The sequence below is a fragment of the Mus caroli genome, unplaced genomic scaffold (assembly GCF_978045245.1).
Source record: "Mus caroli unplaced genomic scaffold, Mus_caroli_1 scaffold_10, whole genome shotgun sequence".
Taxonomy (NCBI): domain Eukaryota; kingdom Metazoa; phylum Chordata; class Mammalia; order Rodentia; family Muridae; genus Mus; species Mus caroli.
In genome coordinates, this window is record NW_028227265.1 from 65,628,380 (window position 1) to 65,650,564 (window position 22,185).

The 22,185-nt window shown below is 34.9% G+C and overlaps 1 protein-coding gene across 2 annotated transcripts in view; it reads left to right on the forward strand.

Moving 5' to 3' along the window:
* Tll1 (tolloid like 1) overlaps window positions 1–22,185 on the forward strand; it is a 206,235-nt gene that overhangs the window by 65,023 nt on the left and 119,027 nt on the right. For both annotated transcript variants that reach the window (XM_021170021.3, XM_085843944.1), the window contains 3 exons: window positions 16,509–16,619; window positions 19,980–20,060; window positions 21,908–22,060. In XM_021170021.3, the coding sequence (XP_021025680.1) occupies window positions 16,509–16,619; window positions 19,980–20,060; window positions 21,908–22,060 (345 nt within the window). The remainder of the gene's footprint in view (window positions 1–16,508; window positions 16,620–19,979; window positions 20,061–21,907; window positions 22,061–22,185) is intronic.

Genomic DNA, 22,185 nt, shown 5'->3' on the forward strand with positions numbered 1-22,185 from the left:
AGCTGGAAGCAACACTCAGTGGGTACAAGAGATGACATAAATCTTTCTAAGATGCCTTGTGATCTACTGTCTTTGCTACACAGTTATCAAAAAGCAAGTGCTGTCCTTTGACTCAAAGTTCTTCTGGATGTATTACCACTGACCTCAAGAAATTTGGTTCAGTAATCATGAACTGAAAATTGTGGACCAAAATAGTCCTCTTTCTGTTCATGAAGTTATCTTGGGTACTATGAAACAGTCATAAAAAGCTGATTTAAGCTATATATGTACGCATGAGTGACAGAGTTGATATCACAAATATATAGGGGAAAGATACACAGTCTTTGTTTGAGGCAGAGGGATATTCATAAAGAAGAAATTCTTGCTACATAATTTTAAAAAGCTGATTCATTGTAATCTAAAGATATTTCTGAAAAGTGATATAAAAATTTTAGGAAAGGGGCTAAAAAGAGGGCTTAGCACTTGAGAGCATTTTATCAGAAGATATGAGTTCATATCCCAACACCAACATTAGGTAAGTCTCACAAACCCTTATAAATCTAGCTCCAAGGGCCTCACACTCCCTTGTGAACTCTGTGGACATATAGAAAATACACATACAAATAAAATATAATATTAAAAATAGTTTTAGGAAATATGAGGAATTATGATATGATTTCAAGAAAAGTTCTGTTTCTTAAACATTATTCAAAAGTATATAATATATATAGGATGCCATTTTTGCCAAGAAACTATCTGTAATTGACACCTGCTCAGAAAGACTCAGAAAGGCGTTCTCCAGGGCATTGTCACATTATGCTCAAGAATAGTTGGCTAACATAAAAATACAATGATATTTTTGTGGAGTTTTGTTTCATTTTGTTTTGTTTGGTACTTTTGGTTTTATTGGTTTGATTGTTTTGGTTTGGTACAGGGTGTGTTTGTGTGTGTGTGTGTGTGTGTGTGTGCATTTGTGTTTGAAAGAGAGACAGGAAAAAAAAGGAAGCGTAAAGTAAGGGGGTATAGAGTGAAGAGAATTTGGGAGGAATTGGGGGAAGGGAAAGCAAACATTATATATTATATGGAAAAAGTCTGATTTTTCAAAAAAGTAATAAAAATGAAAAAAGTATATAATCTAGGAAAATCATTAAGTTTATTATATGCAGTCAAATGGCAAGTGTTGAAATTGAATATATCAACAAATCCCATTCATTCTAAACTGAAACCTACTCTACAGTTCCAAGAAGGGGAGGAAGTTCACCTCCAAAGCACATGGTAAATGTCTGCATAGCACCCGAGCGAAGCATCTCAGTGAAAGGAACAGAGTGTTCAGAAAAGATGAATTCAGGAGACAATACAATACGATACCATTTTTGTTATCAGGCAATATGCTGTTTAAAAGTCATTTCTCTTTGCAAAAGAAATGAATTGGATTCCCAGCATCCATCAAATATACACAATTATATTTTAGTATTATAATAATAATAGATTTAACCATATTTGATAGAGTGTTATAATCTACTAAATTATTATCTTTGTTGATATGCAAATTTTGACCTAATGGAACTTGCTCATTTTTTATTTTATAATGCAATCCTTTATTCTTTGTTATCTTCACTGCTCTCTGGGATTCTGATATGTGGGTAATCTCATTTGTTTTCTGCTTCAGACTAATAATCACGTCTTACTTTTAAAGAGTATAGTTTCTTTATCGAAAAGTTTTTCTGTGTGGTGGTGTTGATCAGCATTGTGCTGGCAGGTCACTGTTTCTGTGTAGATTGGGAAACTGTGTGTGTGTGTGTGTGTGTGTGAATGTGTGTATATGTGTGTGTTTGTGTATGTGTGTGTATGTGTGTGAATGTGTGCATGTTTGTGTGTGCATGTATGTGTGTGTATGTGTGTATATGTGTGTGTATGTGTGTGAATGTGTGCATGTTTGTGTGTGCATGTATGTGTGTGTATGTGTGTGTGCATGTGTGTGTATGTGTGCATGTATGTGTGTGTATGTGTGTGTGTATGTGTACATATGTGTGTGTGTATGTGTGTGTGTGTCTGTCTGCCTATCTGTATATGTTTGTCATATGTGTGCAGGAGCCTGTGGAGGCCAGAAGAGAGTATTGGATATCATGGAGCTGGAGTTACAGGAAGTTGTTAACACCTGAGAAGTGTGCTAGGATCTGAATTCTGGTTCTCTGGTAAATAAACAGTATTTTTAACTACTGAGCTACATTTGCAACCAATGTGTAATTTTAAGATCTGAGATTTATCATAAATATCCAGTGATAATTCCAATTCAGATTTGGGATTTTAAGTTTTACTTGATAGAATCAACCCCTTCTACCATAAGAAAAAACTGGTTCCTTAAAATAATAGTTTTGCCATGTACGTATGATCTTATAACACATATTTTACAATAACAATCTTGTCATTATCAACCATGACTCATATTAAGATTATTGAAAACAGTTTAGTGAAAGTCCTTAAGTTTAAGTTTTATTTCAATGAGTCTACAATATTAGACTCATTAGTTTACAATATTTTTCATTCTCAAATATCTTGGAATGTATTTAAGTCTTCATTTTGTCTTACAGAGTCTGCTTTTATAGTAGGAATAGAGAATATTCATTATTTATTTTGCTTCAGCTGCTTCCATATATAACCCATAATAACAATATAAATAATGTATTTAATACACTTTAAAGATCATATTATTTAACCAAATTGGCTCCTTGTTATATATTCGAGTCAAAAGTTTGCACAGTATAAAAGTGTTTATCACAGGATTAATTATATTAGGGAAAATTTAATACCATGTTAACAATAGAAAAATATAAACATTAAGAATCACATAAAATAATAGCTTAAATATTAAAAAAGAACAGTGAAATTATATCATGAATAAAATGTATATTTTTGGTATTGATAAGGTAGCCAATTATAGAAAACATAGTTTAATGATATTTGAACAGAACTTTAAATCATAGGGAGGAAGCAATACTACAGTTTTTGCTAGAAATATTCCTGAAGAATACATAGACCGAAGGAAGCAGCCACTAGAAGGATAAATATTATGCACATAAAGCTGCAAACTTGGACAGCAATGGGTTAAAAGAATTGGAACTTTTAATAGATGCTCTAATAATTCAAACTCAAGGACAAAATTTGTAAAAAGAACTATCCTCACACATTTGCACAGCTAAATGAATGATACACTCTTCTGTATAGTTAAAATATAGCATTGTTTCTACAGAAGAGAGGAAAAAGTGCCTTTTTAGCTAGGTGGTGGTGGCACACACCTTTAATCCCAGCACTTGGGAGGCAGAGGTAGGCAGATTTCTGAGTTCGAGGCCAGCCTGGTCTACAAAGTGAGTTCCAGGACAGCCAGGGCTATACAGAGAAACTCTGTCTCGAAAAACAAAAACAAAAACAAAACAAACAAACAAACAAAAAAAGAAAGTGCCTTTTAAAATTTTCCTTGTAAGGGGAAATAGCGTCCTCAAATGAATGAATTAGTCTATTAAAACCACTATAAGAGTCCTAATTTGCTATGAGTCTATACTGAGTAGGTGTTCTTTGGAGCATAGCCCTTAATGTATTTTCTTAATATATTTTTATATACTTGAACACATCCTGGAGAGATGTCCTAATGTTCCTCCCATTTCATTATTGTCCTTCTTATTACTAATCTTGATTTTCTTGGTTTCAGCATCTTCTGAGATTTCCCAAGTATGTCTGTGTTTTCACATGTAAAGGACCATTGACAGATGGAGCCCACCATCAAGATAGTGCTTCTAACTCTGCTCCAATTGAAACTTGTAATCAGAAATAGTAGGTCAGAGGTATCATTCTGGAAAGATCCCTCTCTTTTATAACATATTCCTTTTTTAAAAAAATATTATCTTTAATCACTTTTTATACTTCAAACATTATCCCCCTCCTAGTCCTCCTTCCAACAGTTCCTCATCCCCTTCCTTACCCCCCTGTCTCCAAGATGATGCCCCCCACCCCTATTCCCTGGGACCTCAAGTCTCTCTAGGGTTAAGTGCATGTTCTCTCACTGAGGCCAGATCCAGCAGACTGGGCAGTCCTCTGCTGTATATATGTCAGGGGCCTCATATCACCTAGTGTGTGCTGCCTGGCTGGTGGCTCAGTGTCTGAGAGATCTCGGGGGTCCAGGCTAGTTGAGACTGCTGGTCCTCCTATGGGGTTGCCATATTCTTTTTGAGTTCTGTCCAAGTGTCAAGTGCACAGCTGACAGAGTGCCAGCCTCAGAGAAAAATAACCCATCCAAGTACACCAGTTTCATCCAGAAATACCCAGGATTAGGGGTAATTAACACTGCAAGTCGAGAACTGGTGAATCCACCCACCCAGTGAGCACTTGGAGGGCTGTATGACTAATTCTGTCATTGCAGGCTGTTTCTAATGTTCCTTGCAATGATTTAAAGTAGGCTTCAAAAGAACCTTGGCTAAGATTTTTCTGAATGATGAGTAGGAGACTAAAGAGTCCATTCAAAATTGTCTGAATGGCTGCCAGCAAAGCCTACCCAAGCTACAAATTATTGTTAAAATGGAGCCTCATAAATGATCCTTTTTCAATGTTTAGGAGTACTTGGTAAAATACAATTCAAAAAAATTCAAAGATAAAAAGCACTGGGAGTCAAGTAATTGTATAATCAAACATACCCCCATTATCTATAGTTTCTTTATCTAGTTATTTATTTAAAATATGATTAACTAGAGTCTGGGATTTTTATCTCAGAAGATAAAAGTACTTGTGTAGAAGAGAGAACTCAAGTTCAGATCACCTTAACCCAGTGGTTCACAGCCTTCCAATTGCTAGGATGCTTTGATATGGCTCTTCGTGTTGTGCTGATCACTAAACCTGATGTGAGGATAGCAGACAGCAAGACAAAATGATTGTTCATTTTCAGTCCCTTATAGTGTTGAGTTTACAGGCATGAAAGCAACCTTCCCTAGCTTTTTCAATAAGTTAGGGCAGTGGTTCTTAACCTGTGGTTCACACAATTAAAATTATTTTGTTGCTGCTTCATAACTGTAATCTTGATACTCTTAGGAACCATAATGTAAATATCTGATATACAAGATATTTCATATGTGACTCCTGCGGAAGGATCATACAACCCCAAAGCAGTCATGAACCACAGGTTAAGATCCACTGCCCTAACTTATTGAAAAAGCCAGGGAAGGTTGCTTTCATGCCTGTAAGCTCAACACTATAAGGGACTGAGAATTTACAATCATTTTGTCTTGCTGTCTGCTATCCTCACATCAGGTTTAGTGATAGATTCTGTATGAAGGAAGTCACATGTAGAGCAGAATACCCAAAACTGTTTTCTGCCTTCACAGACTCCCGATGCTATGTGTGTGAATGTACTGTGTACACATGGACATACACATATTTAGTGTGAGACAGAAGACAAATGAAGCATAGTCTTTTTTTTTTTTTATCAAATAACATGATTTTTTTTTTAGATCTTGTGGTACTCTTCTTCCAAAGAAATGTTGAAATGTTTTGGATATGTTATTTTCCTAGGATAATTAGATGAATGTACATATCTGAAGGTTTCTTTTCAAAGAAATCCAGGAGGATTCCTTTAACAAGTTGTGGTGTGAGTCATTCAAGATGAAAATTAGAGACCTAATTTTAGTCCACAGATTTAAAGAACTGATAAGCTTTAAGGCAAAGGGTGTAGTTAAGATTGATTATTATGAAATTATGCAGTGAGATTATAGGAATTCATGTGATAAATTTTAATTTATATATTTGCTAACTAAAAGCTACTATCATAGTTCAACATTCTTAAATTTTAGAATGACATATTAAGGATTATTATTTTTGAAGATTTTATTTACTTACAAGGAATTAATAATTTGGATTCCAAATTCCAAAAATTATTATCCCAGATAAGGCTTGAAACAGTACGGGCAGAATTATTAAACAGGTGTTAAAAAATCACTCTCAGAACATAGGTTTTATCATTATCAGGTCTAAAGTTAGAATCCAATCCATTATTCTTTATCGAATGTTTTCTTTGCAGGTAGTTTCTATTTTTCAAGAAGGGATCATCTCCAGATATCAACGCAACATTCCCATTTCTGCAGCTGTGTAAAGGAAGTAACCATCTATTCAGTCAGTTTCCACGAGAGATTTTTCTGTAGTTTAAACACTATGATGACTTTGAGTAGAAAGTGTAACAATTAAAGCTTCCAATTCAGATCTATGTATAATTATGAAATTGTATATGTACTGAGAAAAAAAAAAGCTTATTTCTATCAAAGGGTAGACCTGTCATCTGATAATAAATGCAAGATTGGGGTGTAGTTTTTAGTTTGATTTTTCATGTTGTATTTATTTATCTGTTTATTTATTTATTTATTTTACTTGCTTACTTACGTGTATGTGTGACAGGGCAAGTATGTGTGTATCAAAAGACAACATGCCAGACCCAGTTTTCTCTTTTTATCCTATAAGCTCTGGAGCTTGAATTTAAATCTTTGAATTTAGTAATAATTCCCTTTACTCACCGAGTCATCTCTCTGGTCCTTTAAAAGATAATTACAAGTTCTTTGACAATGTCATACATGTATGTGATATGTTCTTATTTCTGTCATTTTCCAAATGCTCTTATTTCCCTACCACCCAACTTAACCTGACTTCTTTTCTAAAGGTCCCATTTCCCTAATCATGTCTCTTTGTATTATTTGGGAGCCACTGATTATAATTATCTGGGATACCATGGGCATGGAAATAAGTAATGGAGCCTGGTTGGATCACTAGCAGTCACTCCTCTGAAGTTTCAAATCTCTCTGAGTCTATCAATAATTCAACAAAATGGACAGGACCTCCTGATCTTTTCCCCCATCTATGAATGGGTGTCGACAGGTCGTGCCCTTTGAAGGCCTAGTGTAGGCAAGCCACTAGGCCTGCTGTAAGATCATGATCACAATGGCAGGTTGATGCACATCCAAAAACATTTGCAGTCCTTCTTATGTTCTGGCTTTTATATTCTTTAAGTCTTCTCTTCAGTGATGCTATCTGAACCTTAGGGGTTTGGAGTCACATAAATGTTCTATTTATGGCTGAACTGTCACTTATTTTTAGTACCCAGAGCAGCCATGGACATCTGCATTCACTGCCCTTCACTGAAAGAGAAGCTTCTCTGATCAGTACTGACCATAGCACTTCTCTACACGTTTTCTCATAAATATTTAGAAAAAAGTTTGGCAATATGTTCAATTTAATTGACCTACAGTGTTATGTTTCCTTTAGTGCCTGTGTCACACAAAGCAATGGATGTGTTATTTTTACTGATCTACAGTGGCGGACATACATTTCATTCTGCAGAGCAGGCCTTGATTCCAATCAGGGACCTGCTGCAATAGCAGTTGAACCACTGTTGCCACAGGGGAACTTCTGAACTGGTGGGTTGTTAATGTAGTCCATAGAGGCTTTTGTTAGTGTTAACAATATTAATAAAACAAAAATATTTCAGACAATTTACTTGAGTAAATTGTGTTTTGCAACGTAGAGTATTAACCAAAGAAAAACTTCCAGCCTTTGACCTGTACTCAAAGGAAACCTTTTTATAGGAAAATAATAACCAGAGGGATTATAAGATGAACAGTTTTCACAGCTATCATTGCAATGTAAGCTACATGGAGTGAGAAGGAGAAGGTAATAGACAAGAGATTCTTCTCTTTGGGGGAAGATCATCTCAGTCAATAAAATAAAACTAGTATATAGAAAACAGGAAACTTGCATAAACTGCCCTTCCTTTCAGGAACATAGACTGAGATTTACTTCAAGAACTACTGTGAGGATTCAGAAAAGAAACAGACTTAATGAAAAAAGAAATATGAGGGCTGGTCCTACACTGCCTACAAATGTTAACAGTAACAATACTAGGGGAAGGAAAAAAATAGCTGGTGTTTGCTTTGTCCTTACCAGATAGATGCATAATGTGGGTAAAACAAATAAGCCTACTCTTGTTAGTGGCTGATTATGAGTGTCGTGTTTGAACAGTATAAGAATGTCAGATTTTAAAAAACTTGTGAGCTGCAATGATTTATTTTGTTAAGACTTGTGAGAGAAAAATATTAGGCCATACACACACAAAGAGTCTCAATATTTATTTTTACATTTGTTTGATCAAAGTACTTTCAGACAGTGCCCTTTCTGTTTCGAGACACAGAGTTCCAAATGAATATTTGTGGTATGGGTGATATTTTAAAAATGTCCCGAGAAGCCCCATCCACAGGCATTGTGGGTTATAAGCGCAGATTGACAGGCGGTTTCAATAGATCTTTTGTTATGGGAAAATTTTTGTTTTCTGACTTAAAAAAGAATGATGTTAATTTAAAAAATGTAGCATTTGATCATATTCATAATGTAAAATGATGTAGAAATAGAGAACATTGATTTGAGAAAGAAAGACAACATTCTGCCTGTGTTCTGCCTTTGGATTAGTGAGAAGAATGTAGAATCACCCTGCTACTGATAATTAGGATGAGAATTGACTATATTTTCAAATGTCACCATGTTCTGGAAGGTTAGTTCTTGTTGACGTGGTAGTTCATTCCATCTATCATCCATTCATCTATCCATCCGTGCATCCATGCATCCATGCATCCATACATGCATCCATACATGCATGCATGCATGCATCTATCCATCTATTCATCCATCTATACATCCATCCATGTATCCACCCATGCATCCATGCATCATAAATCCATCCATCCATCCATCCATCCATCCATCCATCCATCCATCCATTCATCTATCCATGTATCCATCATTCATCCCTTTCTATCTCCCTACTTCCTCCCTCCCTCCCTCTCTCCCTCCCTCCCTCCCTCCCTTCCTTCCTTCCTTCCTCCCTCCATATATGTACACACACATACATAGTTACATTTATTTCACCTTCCATATACAACATCCACTTACATTTTATTTCCCAATTTAATTAATATTTGAAGAGGACCATCTAGCTAGAAAAAACATCCATGTTGTTTGAAGGGATTTCAAAGATTAGAACCTGTTTGAACTACCCTCATCAAAGAGAGAGAGAGAGAGAGAGAGAGAGAGAGAGAGAGAGAGAGAGAGAGAGAAAAGAAAGAAAGAGAGAGAGAAATAAATAAATAAAGAAAGAAAGAAAGAAAGAAAGAAAGAAAGAAAAGAAAGAAAGAAAAGAAAGAAAGGAAGAAAGGAAGGAAGAAAGAAAGAAAGAAAGAAAGAAAGAAAGAAAGAAAGAAAGAAAGAAAGAAAGAAAGAGAGAGAGAGAGAGAAAGAAATCTCTACCATTGGTAGAAAAAGACATAGTGACCATGCAAAATCCATGTCCATAGGTCCATCTTCCAACCTCTTTTATAAAGAAAGACTAATTATTAGCACTTAGGTACTTTTTTTTAAAGATTAGATGATTTTATTGAGTTTATGTTTAAGATGTTGGAGTTTCTTTCCCCATCTTACAATTAATTGTAAATGCTGATTTTGAAAAATCTACAGAGAGTTTATAATTTTATTTTATCCTGAGGCAGGGTCTTGGTACTTATACTGTCTTTGAACCTGTGATCTTGCCTCTCAGAATTATAAGTCCTGGTTTGTAGGTACATGATCTCTGGAATGGTACAAATTGTTTTCAAATAAAACATGGAGTGGGGTGGGAATTTTCATTTCTGGTAACTTACATAAGTCACATGTTCTCTGGAAATTTTCTGGTACCCATTTTAAGCTTATTTCTAGGCATTGATATAAAATATTAGATTTAGTTTAATTTAAAATTTCTACATAATTATTTGAAATAAAAGGTGCAAATGATAACGATTTCAAAGTCATTTTTGGCTAAATAGGGGTTCGAGACTACCTTACTTTTAGGAGAAAGGAAAGGTACAACAACAACAAATCAAAAATCAGATAATTGCTTTTCCTATTGGGAGTTTATATAAAATTCCATATATTTCATTTAGGGAAAAACTTGTTCTGGGCCTACAAAATTCTGACAGGAAGTTATTTTCTCTTCTAGCCTTGTCTCTAAAACATATATTGGATCTTTTCCTAAGTCTTACTTTTACTTTGCTGTTTGCAGAATGGTTGTCTATCATGTAACAATAGTTGACTTAGAAATGTTACTGTTGCCCTTGTCTGAAAAAAATTTTTTTCCATTAGGTTTTATTGTGAGTTGAAACAATCTTGTTGTTCACTATATGATGTCATCCTTCATCCCCAAATCCAATATCAAAAACAGCTGGAAGTTTAAGATAGTTGGAGAGGGAAAGAAAGCAGGTACTGTTGGCTATCCTTGGAGCTTGGAGCTTTTCCTGTAAGTCCCAAATATCTCAAGGTAAACAACTTCTAGATCAGTCATATATTTCATGAGTCTATAAGTAGGGTAGAGCAGGGAAGCATATTCTTGACTACATTTCATAATATATAGTGCAAGAATCAAAAGGCAGATACCTTAAAATCATATTCAATAACATACTTCAATACACTTTATATCAAATAAATTTAATGTATGTTTTGAGAAATGGTTAGATAGCCAGTATTTTAGTATTTTTGTTTAAGGCTAATTTGTCAAATATCTATCATATCAAGATCACTTCTTTTTTACAAAGCATCTACCCAACTTGTATTATATTTCCATTCTTATATTTGTTTGATTTTTAGGTATGTATGTGTGTGTGTGCACATGCATGTCCGCATGCACATGCATATGCATCAAAGGACAATATTAGGTGTCAACATTCTTAGGAGTTTTCTATCTTGCTCTACTGAGACATGGTCTCCTACTGGTGTGTAACTCAGCAAGATAAGCCATGCCCCAGGATCTCCTAACCATCCAGCACTGACATTTCAATGCATGGTGTGTTACCATGCCTGGCTTTTTACATTGGTACCTTGATCCAGCTGTTTTTTTTTTTTTTTTTTTTTTTTTTTTTAATACCAGTGCAGGTGCCGCAAGCATTTTTTGAACTGTGCTATATCTTCAGCTCCCAGGTTTCAGATTTAATATATTGGAAATGTCTGCTTATACTTCGTTGTCAGTAAGGACTCAAGGTTCTGTCATGGCTCACTGAGTTGACTACAGATAAAGAGAATGCACATTTCTAATAGCGAAAGAATTTGCAAATGTAAATTTCAAGGAATGATAAATGGGGACTCATGAGATGGCTCAGCAAGAGGTGCTTCCTGCCAGGCCTGTGGTTTTAACCAGAACTTGAATGCTGCAAGGAAAAACTCAATTCTTATACTATTTTTATTCTTAAAACGCAGTTATTTGAGAATTTTTATAGAATGTTTTTGATCATATTCATCCTTTCCCCAACCTTTCCCAGATATACCTCCTACTTTCCTACCTATCCAACTTTATCTTCCTATTTTGTTTTCAAACCATTAAGTCAAATTTGTGCTGGCATACTTTTGGATGTGTGGCCATGTAATGGAATTTAGTTTGCCTATAAGGGTATGCAACAGAAAACTGGCCCCCACTTACCCAAAAGCTATAAACCACCAACATCTTATTAGCTATGGTTGTCCATTCTCTCCACTGCCCCTCTCCATGCTGGGATTTTTGTCTTGAAAATATTCTTGCAAGTTGGTTTTTAACCTCCACACATGCTTTATGGCACATGCATGCTCTTTTTCACACAAATGATAAGTAAATATGAAAAATATAAGTGTTTTTGAAGATAGATATATTTAACTTGATTAATATAATATAATACATATCTGTATCAGCATGCAATGCTATCCCATTAATAGGTATAGTTCAATGCAGGGGAATTAGTTAAAAATAAACATATTTTTACAAAAAAGGGATAAAAGTGAGAAGCAGGCACTTCCTGGCAGCGTTAGTATTTTCAATTCTAGATTGAGAAGTCTAGATTTTAGATTTGATGATCAAAGGCATGATTATGAAGTTCCATGTGTCTACCTATTGTTGATGGAAGCACCCTGAAGCAAGATATAGAAGGAGATGAGACACCTGACTGACACATTTGGGAAGAGGGATTTTCTGAGAGAAGGGTGTTCTCCATCGCTGTGGTCCAACAGCCTCTCCTTGTCTTTCATACACTGCTCTCAAGTGTATTAGCAACCAGGTGTTAAGGTTCTGGTACTGGTGTCAACCTAACAATTATGCTGACTTCTTTAGGGGTCAGTGTGTCCTTAGTGAAGATCATCATCACCTCTGTCATTTGTGTGATCTCTATAACATTGTGTTGTGAACCTTTCTCCAGAAAAAAAAAAAAACAAAAAACAAAATGGCTTCTCTGTTTATAAATCTGTACATATTTTACACTGATTAAAAAAATATTCTGTACTATAAACTTTGATCCTATTTAACAATACTCATTGGATCAGTACAAAAATACTCATCAGTACTAAAAGGTGAAGGTAAGCAAGAAATGAAGCAGACAAAATATCCATTTCTTTTTGTTCAAGCATTTTTAAATGCAAATATTTATTATTTATTATCTCCCTGTTCCCCGCCCCAGAAAACCCCTCTCCCTGAAAACCCCTTTCCCAAATGTGTGTGTGTGCATGCATGTATATGATGTGTTTATACATGAAATTCCCAATGTATTCATGTAGAGGTCAGAATATAACCTGAAGGAGTAGATTAATTTTCTCCTTCCACCATGCAAGCCCTGAGGATTAACCTCAGGGTATCAGGCCATGTGCTAAGAGTCTTTACAAACCATCTCAATGATCTCCCTTCCCACCACCAATTTTGTTGTATATTGAAGACAAGTGACCTTTAGGTGAAAAATGAAACCTTGTGATTTTGCATGTAGTTTCACAATTGCCCTTTCAACATTTAGCTCACCAGTTTGCTCCAGCTTCCTTTGGGCCACAGGAATCCCCATAGAATTACAGACAGAGAAGGACTACTGTAATTCCATTTGAGTGCTTACCCCACAGTGTCATCCTTTAGACCAGCTTCCCAGGTTCCTTTCAGCACGAATCTCATCACTGTCAAATCACTGTATCAAACAGAATGGGTACTTTTGCTCTTTAATTTTCATTGTTATAAAATCAAGATCACATGATTAAAATAGAGAAGAGGAAAAGTTTCCAAAGTAGAATCCAGAAGCTCATGTATTTCTTTGCCACTAAATGTCAAATCTATAACAGCTTCCATGAAGAAGCTAAATAGACAGTGCAGATTGTTGTGCTCCAGTTTGATGGATCAAGGCTCGCACAGTATATTTTATCATACAGAACACAACACTTAGATGTAACTAGAGACATAATGAGAAAACCTAAAACTGTATGCAATATAAGAAAAGTGGCATTTTAAAGGTAAAGTGTGCATCACTGTGTGTGTGTTGTTTTTGTTGTATTGTGCCGTGTATGTTGTTGATAGCATGCATTTGAAGATATGTTGGGTTTAATATGCATCCTGAGAGCACATAAGTAAGTTGGCTTTATCCCTCGTGACTTTCAAGGAAGTGCTTAGTTTTTTCCTTGACCACTCACTTTATGAAGCAACTAAGACTGTTCACTAAGCTGCATCTGAAGCTATGAGTTAGAACAAAGTATATGTAAAACTGGTGTGTATTCTCTAGAGTGGTTTTGACTCTAGTTAATTATCATCTGGCATGACCCCCTATCCTTGTCTTTCTTTCTTTCTTTCTTTCTTTCTTTCTTTCTTTCTTTCTTTCTTTCTTTCTTTCTTTCTTTCTTTCTTTCTTTCTTTCTTTCTTTCTCTTTTTCTCTCTTTCTCTCTCTCTTTCTTCCTCTTCTTCCTCTTCTTCCTCTTCTTCCTCTTCTTCCTCCTCCTCCTCCTCCTCTTCCTCCTCCTCCTCCTCTTCCTCTTCCTCTTCCTCTTCCTCTTCTTCTTCCTCTTCTTCTTCTTCTTCTTCTTCTTCTTCTTCTTCTTCTTCTTCTTCTTCTTCTTCTTCTTCTTCTTCTTCTTCTTCTTCTTCTCCTCCTCCTCCTCCTCCTCCTCCTTCTCTTCCTCCTCCTCCTCCTTCTCTTTCCCTTTCTCCTCCATCACCTCCTCCACTTTTTGCTCCTCTTCTTCTCCCAGACATAACCGTTTTTTTTTTTTTTGTAACTGTCTTATCCTTGCCTTGTTGGCTGTGTTTGGTGTATACAGGCACATCAGGGCATTTGAGCTTACCTCATATGGAATGCCATATAAGAAAATAAAAATCCAAAACACACTCAGATTTTAGTCTACTGAAACTCTACATATTAGAGTTTTCCAACATTTTTGCTACAGTTTTACTCTGAAATGCTAATACTTCAATAGGCACAGTGCTTTGAGCTGCTAGTCAGCCACTATGAATGTTTGTTTTTACAGAAATAAAAATAAGTAATATTAAAGATGATGGCAGTGATAACCATTCTCAGTGACTGGGAGTTTATTAAATGCACAGGTCCTTATTAAATGCAGAGATCTGAGGTTCGTTTCCAGACACACTGAATCCTAGCCTTTTATTTTAAACAGATTCTCTGATTCATGAGGAAAGTTAGATAATCCCTGATTTACAAGACTATAGTATTGAGGAAGAGGTGGACTGACTCTGTCTGCTTCTGGTCACACCTATTACTCAAAAGTATACACATAATAATAATGTTTTCAAAAGTAGCAAACTTGAACATACCTGAAATCATTGAATGTGATGTCTATTTTAATGAAGACCAATAATGATTCTTTTGTTGTGACTGAAAAAAATTAATGAACTAAGATTTTCTCTTTCATGGGACAAGTGGCTTCAGAGGTTTAAAGCTGCTGCCTTTTCTGCATCCTATGAATGAAACAAGATTCGGTTTTAGATTCTGGATTTAATTTGGGGCACCAAGGCTTTCAGTGTTATATCCTGTTCTCTCTCTGTGACTTTGTTTCCATGATCATAAGTGACAGTAAGCCTCTCTCTATACTGATTAGATTGTCATTCTAGTGACAGAGTTCAGCCTTGATGACAGGGTAGGAGAGAACTGTTGAGAGGAAATTTGAAGTTTGAATTCTTAAAGAATTTTCCATACTGTGAACCAATAACTTACCTTGGACCGAGTTCTACTTTTTTCCCATCTTGATTTGACATCTATCTGACCCTTCTCATCTGTCAGTTTTGTGTGGGGTACCCAAACTTATCAGACAATTAAATTAATTATATAAAATGGCCAGACTTTGATGAAAGCCCAAAGAGTTCGTGACCTTTAAGACTGGAGTTTAAATTTGGTAAGTTCACCACTTTTCTAAAAACTAGTACTTGATAGTGCTAAAATTAATAAATGTAAAAATTATAATCCAAGAAATGATAGAAAATTGAAAGGGATAGTTTTGATCACTTCATAAAACTTCCTTTTTTCTTTCAGCTTTTTGATTTACAGAAGAATACCTGAATTTAATTTAACCAAAAATGATATTTGTGAACCAGTATTAAAAAGAAAAGAAAGTTAAAAACAAAGAAAAAATAATCTTGAAAATTCTAGGCATTTCTCAGAGTTTGCTCTATCATCATAAATTAATTTTCTTTGCCTAGCTCTCTGAAGTCACTGTGACATCTTTTGCTACAAAGTACTCAAAAGGCTTAATTTGGATTTGACCAAGTCAGAGATTTCATTACTATGTTCTTGTTTATCATCTTAAACAATGAATTTGCATACTATTTTAATTGAGACCCACTATCTCACAATGGTTTATAGATCTTTGCTTTTTCAAGTAGAATAAAGTCCTGGGTACAACCTGTTTGTTTTGGATTATGGAATGATTCTGAGGTACCTAAAATGACAAACCATGTCTTACTAGTCATTAAAAATGAACATAGTGCCCAGTGTTGCCTAAATAAATTGTCTAACAAAACTGACTTAAAACTTAGTTTTCTTAACTGAGGCAGTCCAGTTAAGTCAACAGCACACACACCTTGCTGAGTGGGTGGCTGGCCCAGCACAGCCTTCCTAGTTTGGAGTGTATCTTGCTGAATCAAGTCCTCACAGTACATGGTTTCCTGGTTACTGCTTCCACCTGTTGGTGAAGACTTGCACAGGGCCACAGGCATCCACAGAAATTCATGTCAGATCTTCCCCGGTTTTCAGATTCTCTCATGGTACCAGCTTCTCCTTGCTTATAGCACCCTGTAGACCAGTTCCTTCAAATAGAATAATTTTTCCTTTTTGTAAAAATGCCAAAGTTTTGGGTGGGAGCATGTGAGAAATCTAATGGACCCAGGTAAGATTATCTTAAACATGTGCTCTTTAAAAAAAGAAAATAAACAAGGTTCATTTTTAATTATGTCTGTGTGGAGTGGGGGCATGTGTGGGGAGTAGCTGTGTCTGAGTGCAGTGGCCCTGCTGCTGGCGATGCAGGTACTCCTGAGGCCCCTGAGGTAGAGACGCTGGAAGCAGATGCATGTACATCCTTGGCAAGAGCATTGTGTGCTCGTAACCTCTGAGCCAGCGCCCCTGTCCCTGTATAATGTCTAATAAGTAATTTGATTTGCATTGATTCTATTCCAAATTTTTTATATTTTAATTCCACTTCTTGGTTTTAGCTGTGTTTTGGGGTGACATCGCCTTAGACGATGAAGACTTAAATATCTTCCAAATAGACAGGACAATTGACCTGACCCAGAGCCCCTTTGGAAAACTTGGACATATTACAGGTATGGCTGATTATTTGAACACATTTGTAATACTTTTGGAGAAAATATAATGGAAATACTGTGGATATGCTTAAAACCCCACATCAAGTTTGACTTTGTCCATGGAAGTAAGCCTAAAGATTAGGCGTCAATTACGGTCTTATTTAAAATATCCATTCTGTCACCGTGCTCCATTCTTGGCTTGGCACCAATAACTTTTATGAAAAACCTTGAGTTGATTTCAATCTTAGTTGTTTTGAACAGTTAGTTTTGAATTATGCCTGTATAAAAACCCAGAGATTTAAAGTATTGTCTTTTAAAGTTTAAATATTGTTTATAATATCTTAGTAAAATTTTTATTCTGAAGGAAATTGGAAGACTAAAGGGGTAGAATTTTGTTTTTTAGTTTTGTCTGATAAATACTTATTTGCAATATCTATTAATATTATACTTAACATGAATATTTATTAATATAAATATGTACATATGAATTAAATATACTTACATTTATATAAATATGCTTATTATATGAATATTTATAGGTAATAAATATTCATTGTTATATAAATATATTATTTATTATAAAATTGTCTCATGCAGACCAGGCTAGCTTCAACTTTGTTATGTAATTCAAGCTGGCCTCAAACTTCCTACCCCTCTAGTCTTCACCTCTCAAATGCTGTTATGACCATATGCTGCTATACGAGGCATTGAAACTTTATTTGATGTCATACATTTTTATCTTATTTAATTCTTTTCTTTGCTATTTTTCCTTTTCTTATCCTGTGTACTATTAAATATGTATTCAATTCATCTCTGCTTTGTATCAAATAAGTCTGTCGTAGTGTGAAGGCTTTTACTATGCATCAGTATTTCTTTGTCTAACTCATTCATTTTAGTAACCTTTTTATTTCAGCAAATTTCAAAGCAATGGAAAAGTTGTATGATAATGCAAAGGATGTCAGAGGTATAATTCCTAAAGGGAGCAGATGTGAACAGTTTGCCGTGTGTGTGTGTGTGTGTGTGTGTGTGTGTGTGTGTGTGTGCATATGTGTGAAGACATTTTGAAATTAATTACAGAAAATATGTATAAAATGCAATATCACATTTCAGTATTATGTGTTTTAGCAAAGAGTTTCTAAAGGGTATTGACTCATGGAATTTAAATATCACTGTATCAGCTAAGAAAGCCTTTGTCATGAGGAATGCTGAAGGAATTCACTAAAAATTTATATGCTTTGTCCTTTGTTATATAGTTAGTGACAATCTTTCCTGAAGCCTGGACTAGTGTATGTACATAAAAATGTTAATATATATTATATATTAATATACATATGCTAAGATATCATAAAAACTACCTGTGATTGGCATATATATGTACATCTGCTGTGCTGTGCATTCCAAATGCTGAACGGCTAAGGGCCACAGAATTTGCTCTGGGAACTCAGAATTTCAAAGGCATCAGTTTTCTCTAAACTCTGTCGCACATGCCTAAGGTGCAGGTTTCCTATGCATGACAAATGAACAAATGACAAAGGGATGCTTTCCCATGCACTTAGTCCTAGTGGCCCCTCCTCCCTGCCCTTTCTGCTCAGCTTTGTGTAGAATTTAGACAGCACCTTCATCTGCAGTATCCTTCAATTCTGCAACATTTATGGGACAGTTTATTCTGGACAATAAAAAAAAATGACCCTACTCAGCAAACCCCCGTGCTTGTTAAACTGCATTTTGAGTTTGTATTAAAGCTCCCTTTGCTGTAAATGTTATTTACATCATTGCTTGTGCCACACTTCCCACAGTATTTTAGAACTATTGATTATCTGTGATTAAAAAAATAACATTACTATTTAATGTTGCATTTAAGGTTAGGCTCTGAGAAAACACAGTTGGAGGGAAAATTACATCTTTTGTAAGTATATAGTATAGGAAACATTATAGTTTTGATAATGTAAACACTATAAATACATAGTTGAAAAGCACACAGATCGGAAAAGGTTATAACTCTCACTCTCAGGGTGAGTTTCAAATAATTTAAGTGTCTGGTATTTTAAGATTTTTCTCTTTTTTTTTATTACCTCTTAATTTGTTTATACAGAACTCTTATTTTTCTCTGTTTCTAATTTCAAAATATATGTTATATTTATAAATAAATAAACTCTTATAAATTAATTATTAATTTGTACATTCTCATTGTATTGTAGAACACGTGACAATTTTTAAAGCTTGATGAACTACCTGTGTCAAGTTTTATTTCATTTCTTCTAAATATTATTCAAAATTGCTAAAATATTCTTCTAAATATGACTACCTTTCATAAGCTTAGAAGACTGCCTTTCAGTTCTATTTTTATCCTTAGAACTTGATACTGGCCAAGATGTTTCTTTCTTTTTCACAAGGAGACCTTTAAAGATCTAGTTACACATGCATTTCAGCCCTATTTAATATAAATAAAGTTTTCATATAATGGTCATTTCAAACATTTACAGTCCATACTTTAAAAGGATTTCAAGTAGCTGGTTAGGAGTTAGTACGTTTTAGTATGACCTCATCTTTCTGAAATGTCTGATGGAAAAATTTCAAAAATGTTTCTCAAGATGCACAGCATAAATGTGACCATGTAATGCAAACAATTAGGCAGGCCACTAGCCCATACACCCACCAGTTTGCCTTATAAGGACATTTGACTTATGTTTAAGAGGTTAGATTTCTTTATTTTTCTCCTTTTTTTCTTATGATCTAAAACATTCTTTAATGCTTTTTAAGTTTTTTAAAATCTTACAAATCATATATTTTAAAGCAATACACTTTGCAGCTAAATCTCCATTGGGGTGTTCACTGTGTGACTTCTTTCTGATTATAATTTAGAGAAAGAAAATAACTTTCAAAATGTTGCTGAATGTATTATAAATTTGACCTGATAATTTCAGAACAAAGCTCACCCTGCAAGCTTGCCCTTCAAGTGTTTTGACTTCTACTTGCTGGCAAGACATTAGAACAGACTCGTTTTACATAGAAATCTCTGGGAAGCAATCAATAGTGCTCCGTGACTTCCTGTCATTATGAATAACATGGTTATGTGGCAACAGGTGGTGTAGAGGTCACAGAGAAGAAAGATGTTTCAGATTATCAATAACTCATTTTTTCCCATGCCCACACAAAGTCATTTAAGTTGCTTCTTAAGGCTTTTCTAACCTCCTTATTTTTAGTACTATCCTGTTCCTGTACAAACTTTGCTCTCTATACAGATTCATGGATATTAATTTCTAACACACTAATTCCACATAAAACTTCTCCAAGGTGAAATCAGCAGTATTAATATTGTTTATTTGTAAGAACCAGTGATGATATTAGACTTAATATGTGTGTACTTTTATTCTTTAGGTGGCTTTGGAGACCATGGCATGCCAAAGAAGCGAGGGGCACTCTACCAACTTATAGAGAGGATCAGAAGAATTGGCTCTGGTATAATAATGTTTAAAGTTGCAGACTCTTGACTTTCTGTATAGTGAATACGATACCCATAGAAATTCAGTTAATTAAGCTCAGTGGGCCACTGTTCTGTGAAGTAGGTAAAGGATATGCTGAGAGAGTCCTTTATTCATTTATATTTTGTTAATTGGTATTTCATGCACAGTTTTTAGAGTTTCAGCTGGAGAACACTGAAACGTTATTTTAGTTTAAGGTTTCCCTTATATAAAATAATTTATTAGTTTACTATTGATATTTATTTCCAGTTAATTAAATTTTATAGCAAAATATTTCTACAGGCTATATATCTGCATCAATTTTTATCAAATGCAAAAACACTACAGCAGAATTTGTTTTGAATAAAAGTTACTTTTATTAACTTGAAAAAGGCTATTTCAGTTTAGAAAACAGTTGAAACCATCATGGTGTTTCATGCCTATAATCTATAACATGTTAGAGGTAAGGTGTATTGGCATAAGCTAGAGGTGGTCTGAGCTACATTGTGAATATTAGGAATACAAAGGACCCTACCTCTAAACAAACAAACAAACAAACAGCAAACATATAACCAAGGCAAAACCCCAAACCAATACAATAGCCCAAACAAACCATAATTAAAGTAAAAATGAAATAAGAGCCCAAGTTCAGTGGTACTAGACGCTCATCCAAAGGACCTTGGTACAATTCTTAGCACCAACATTGCAGCTTACATCTATAGCTCCCAGGGTGCCTGATGCTCTCTTTAGGCTTGGGTAGGTATCAGAAAGAAATGTAGAATGCAGACATACATGCAGGCAAAACACCCATATGAGTGAAAATAAATAAATTTAAAAACAACTGCTAAAACATCAAGTAATAGTAGCGTGTATGTATGCATACATATATTTCATAAAAACTTCATTGTGGTTTCATAATAAGTCCATACCCATTATATTTATCACGGCTTGTCGTTTCTGAGAACTTTTTGCAAAGCCCTTTATTTGTGTTTCTTCTCCTAACATGCCTTCAGTTGATAGGTTGATAATTCAATGGCCAAAGAGTTTGCTTTCCAGAAGTGACTTTTCTAATACATTTGCTTGAGGACATTGAAGAGACAGACACAGTTAAGACTTTGTCCTAGGAGCCTATGTTCAGCATTTGTCACAATGAATCACTTAATAGTGAGGGACATCACAATGGCACTGACTGATGAGTGAAAAACACTCAAGAACATTTTTGAAAAGCAAACTCAGCAATAAAAATTCCAAGGATGACAAAGAAAAGAAGACTCTCGACTTGGAGTATACTCTAAATAGGCAGCATTTTTTGTTACAATGTTGTACCAGTCTTTGGGTCAGGCTGATAGCTGAATGCTAACACAGGAGATAGGGAAAGAGCCAGCCTATTGTCTCAATGACCAACACCGTATTTTTCTTAACTATGTATATGATATAATGTTTATAGCTTTAGGTAGTACTAGGTAGGAATAGCAACTTTGATTGCAATGATTAAGTACTTGGACAGAATGACTTAAAAAAATAGTCTTGAAAGTGAAGAGAGTCAGCATAAAACAGTTTTTCCATGACATTATACTCTTCTAGACTTCTGTCCTCTGTTGTCTGGAATGTAGGAATCCATTATGACTCATCCATAGGTCATTAAGAAATTATATTGGGACATGGAATACTTAAATATTTGTATGTATTTAGTAAGTATGTAAAATGACTGACATTTTCCTTTAGCGTAGTTCATGCATATTTATACAAATACATATATGAGACACTTTAACCTTTATCCTTTAAGAGGTATATGACTCTGACTGAGGACTTCTGTTTGACAGAATGCTTTAAATGTCACTGCAGGCTTGGAGCAAAATAACACGATGAAGGGAAAAGCACCTCCAAAATTGTCAGAGCAAAGTGAGAAAAATCGAGTTCCCAGAGCTGCTACCTCAAGAACGGAAAGGATATGGCCTGGGGGTGTCATTCCTTATGTCATAGGAGGAAACTTTACTGGTAAGACATTCCCAGTGAGTATGTGTGTTTTCTAAAAAAGAAAATCTATTATACAAGTTATATGTTTTTATAGACCATTACTATAGAAAATATACTTTATAATCAAACTTGGAAAAGGGGCTCAA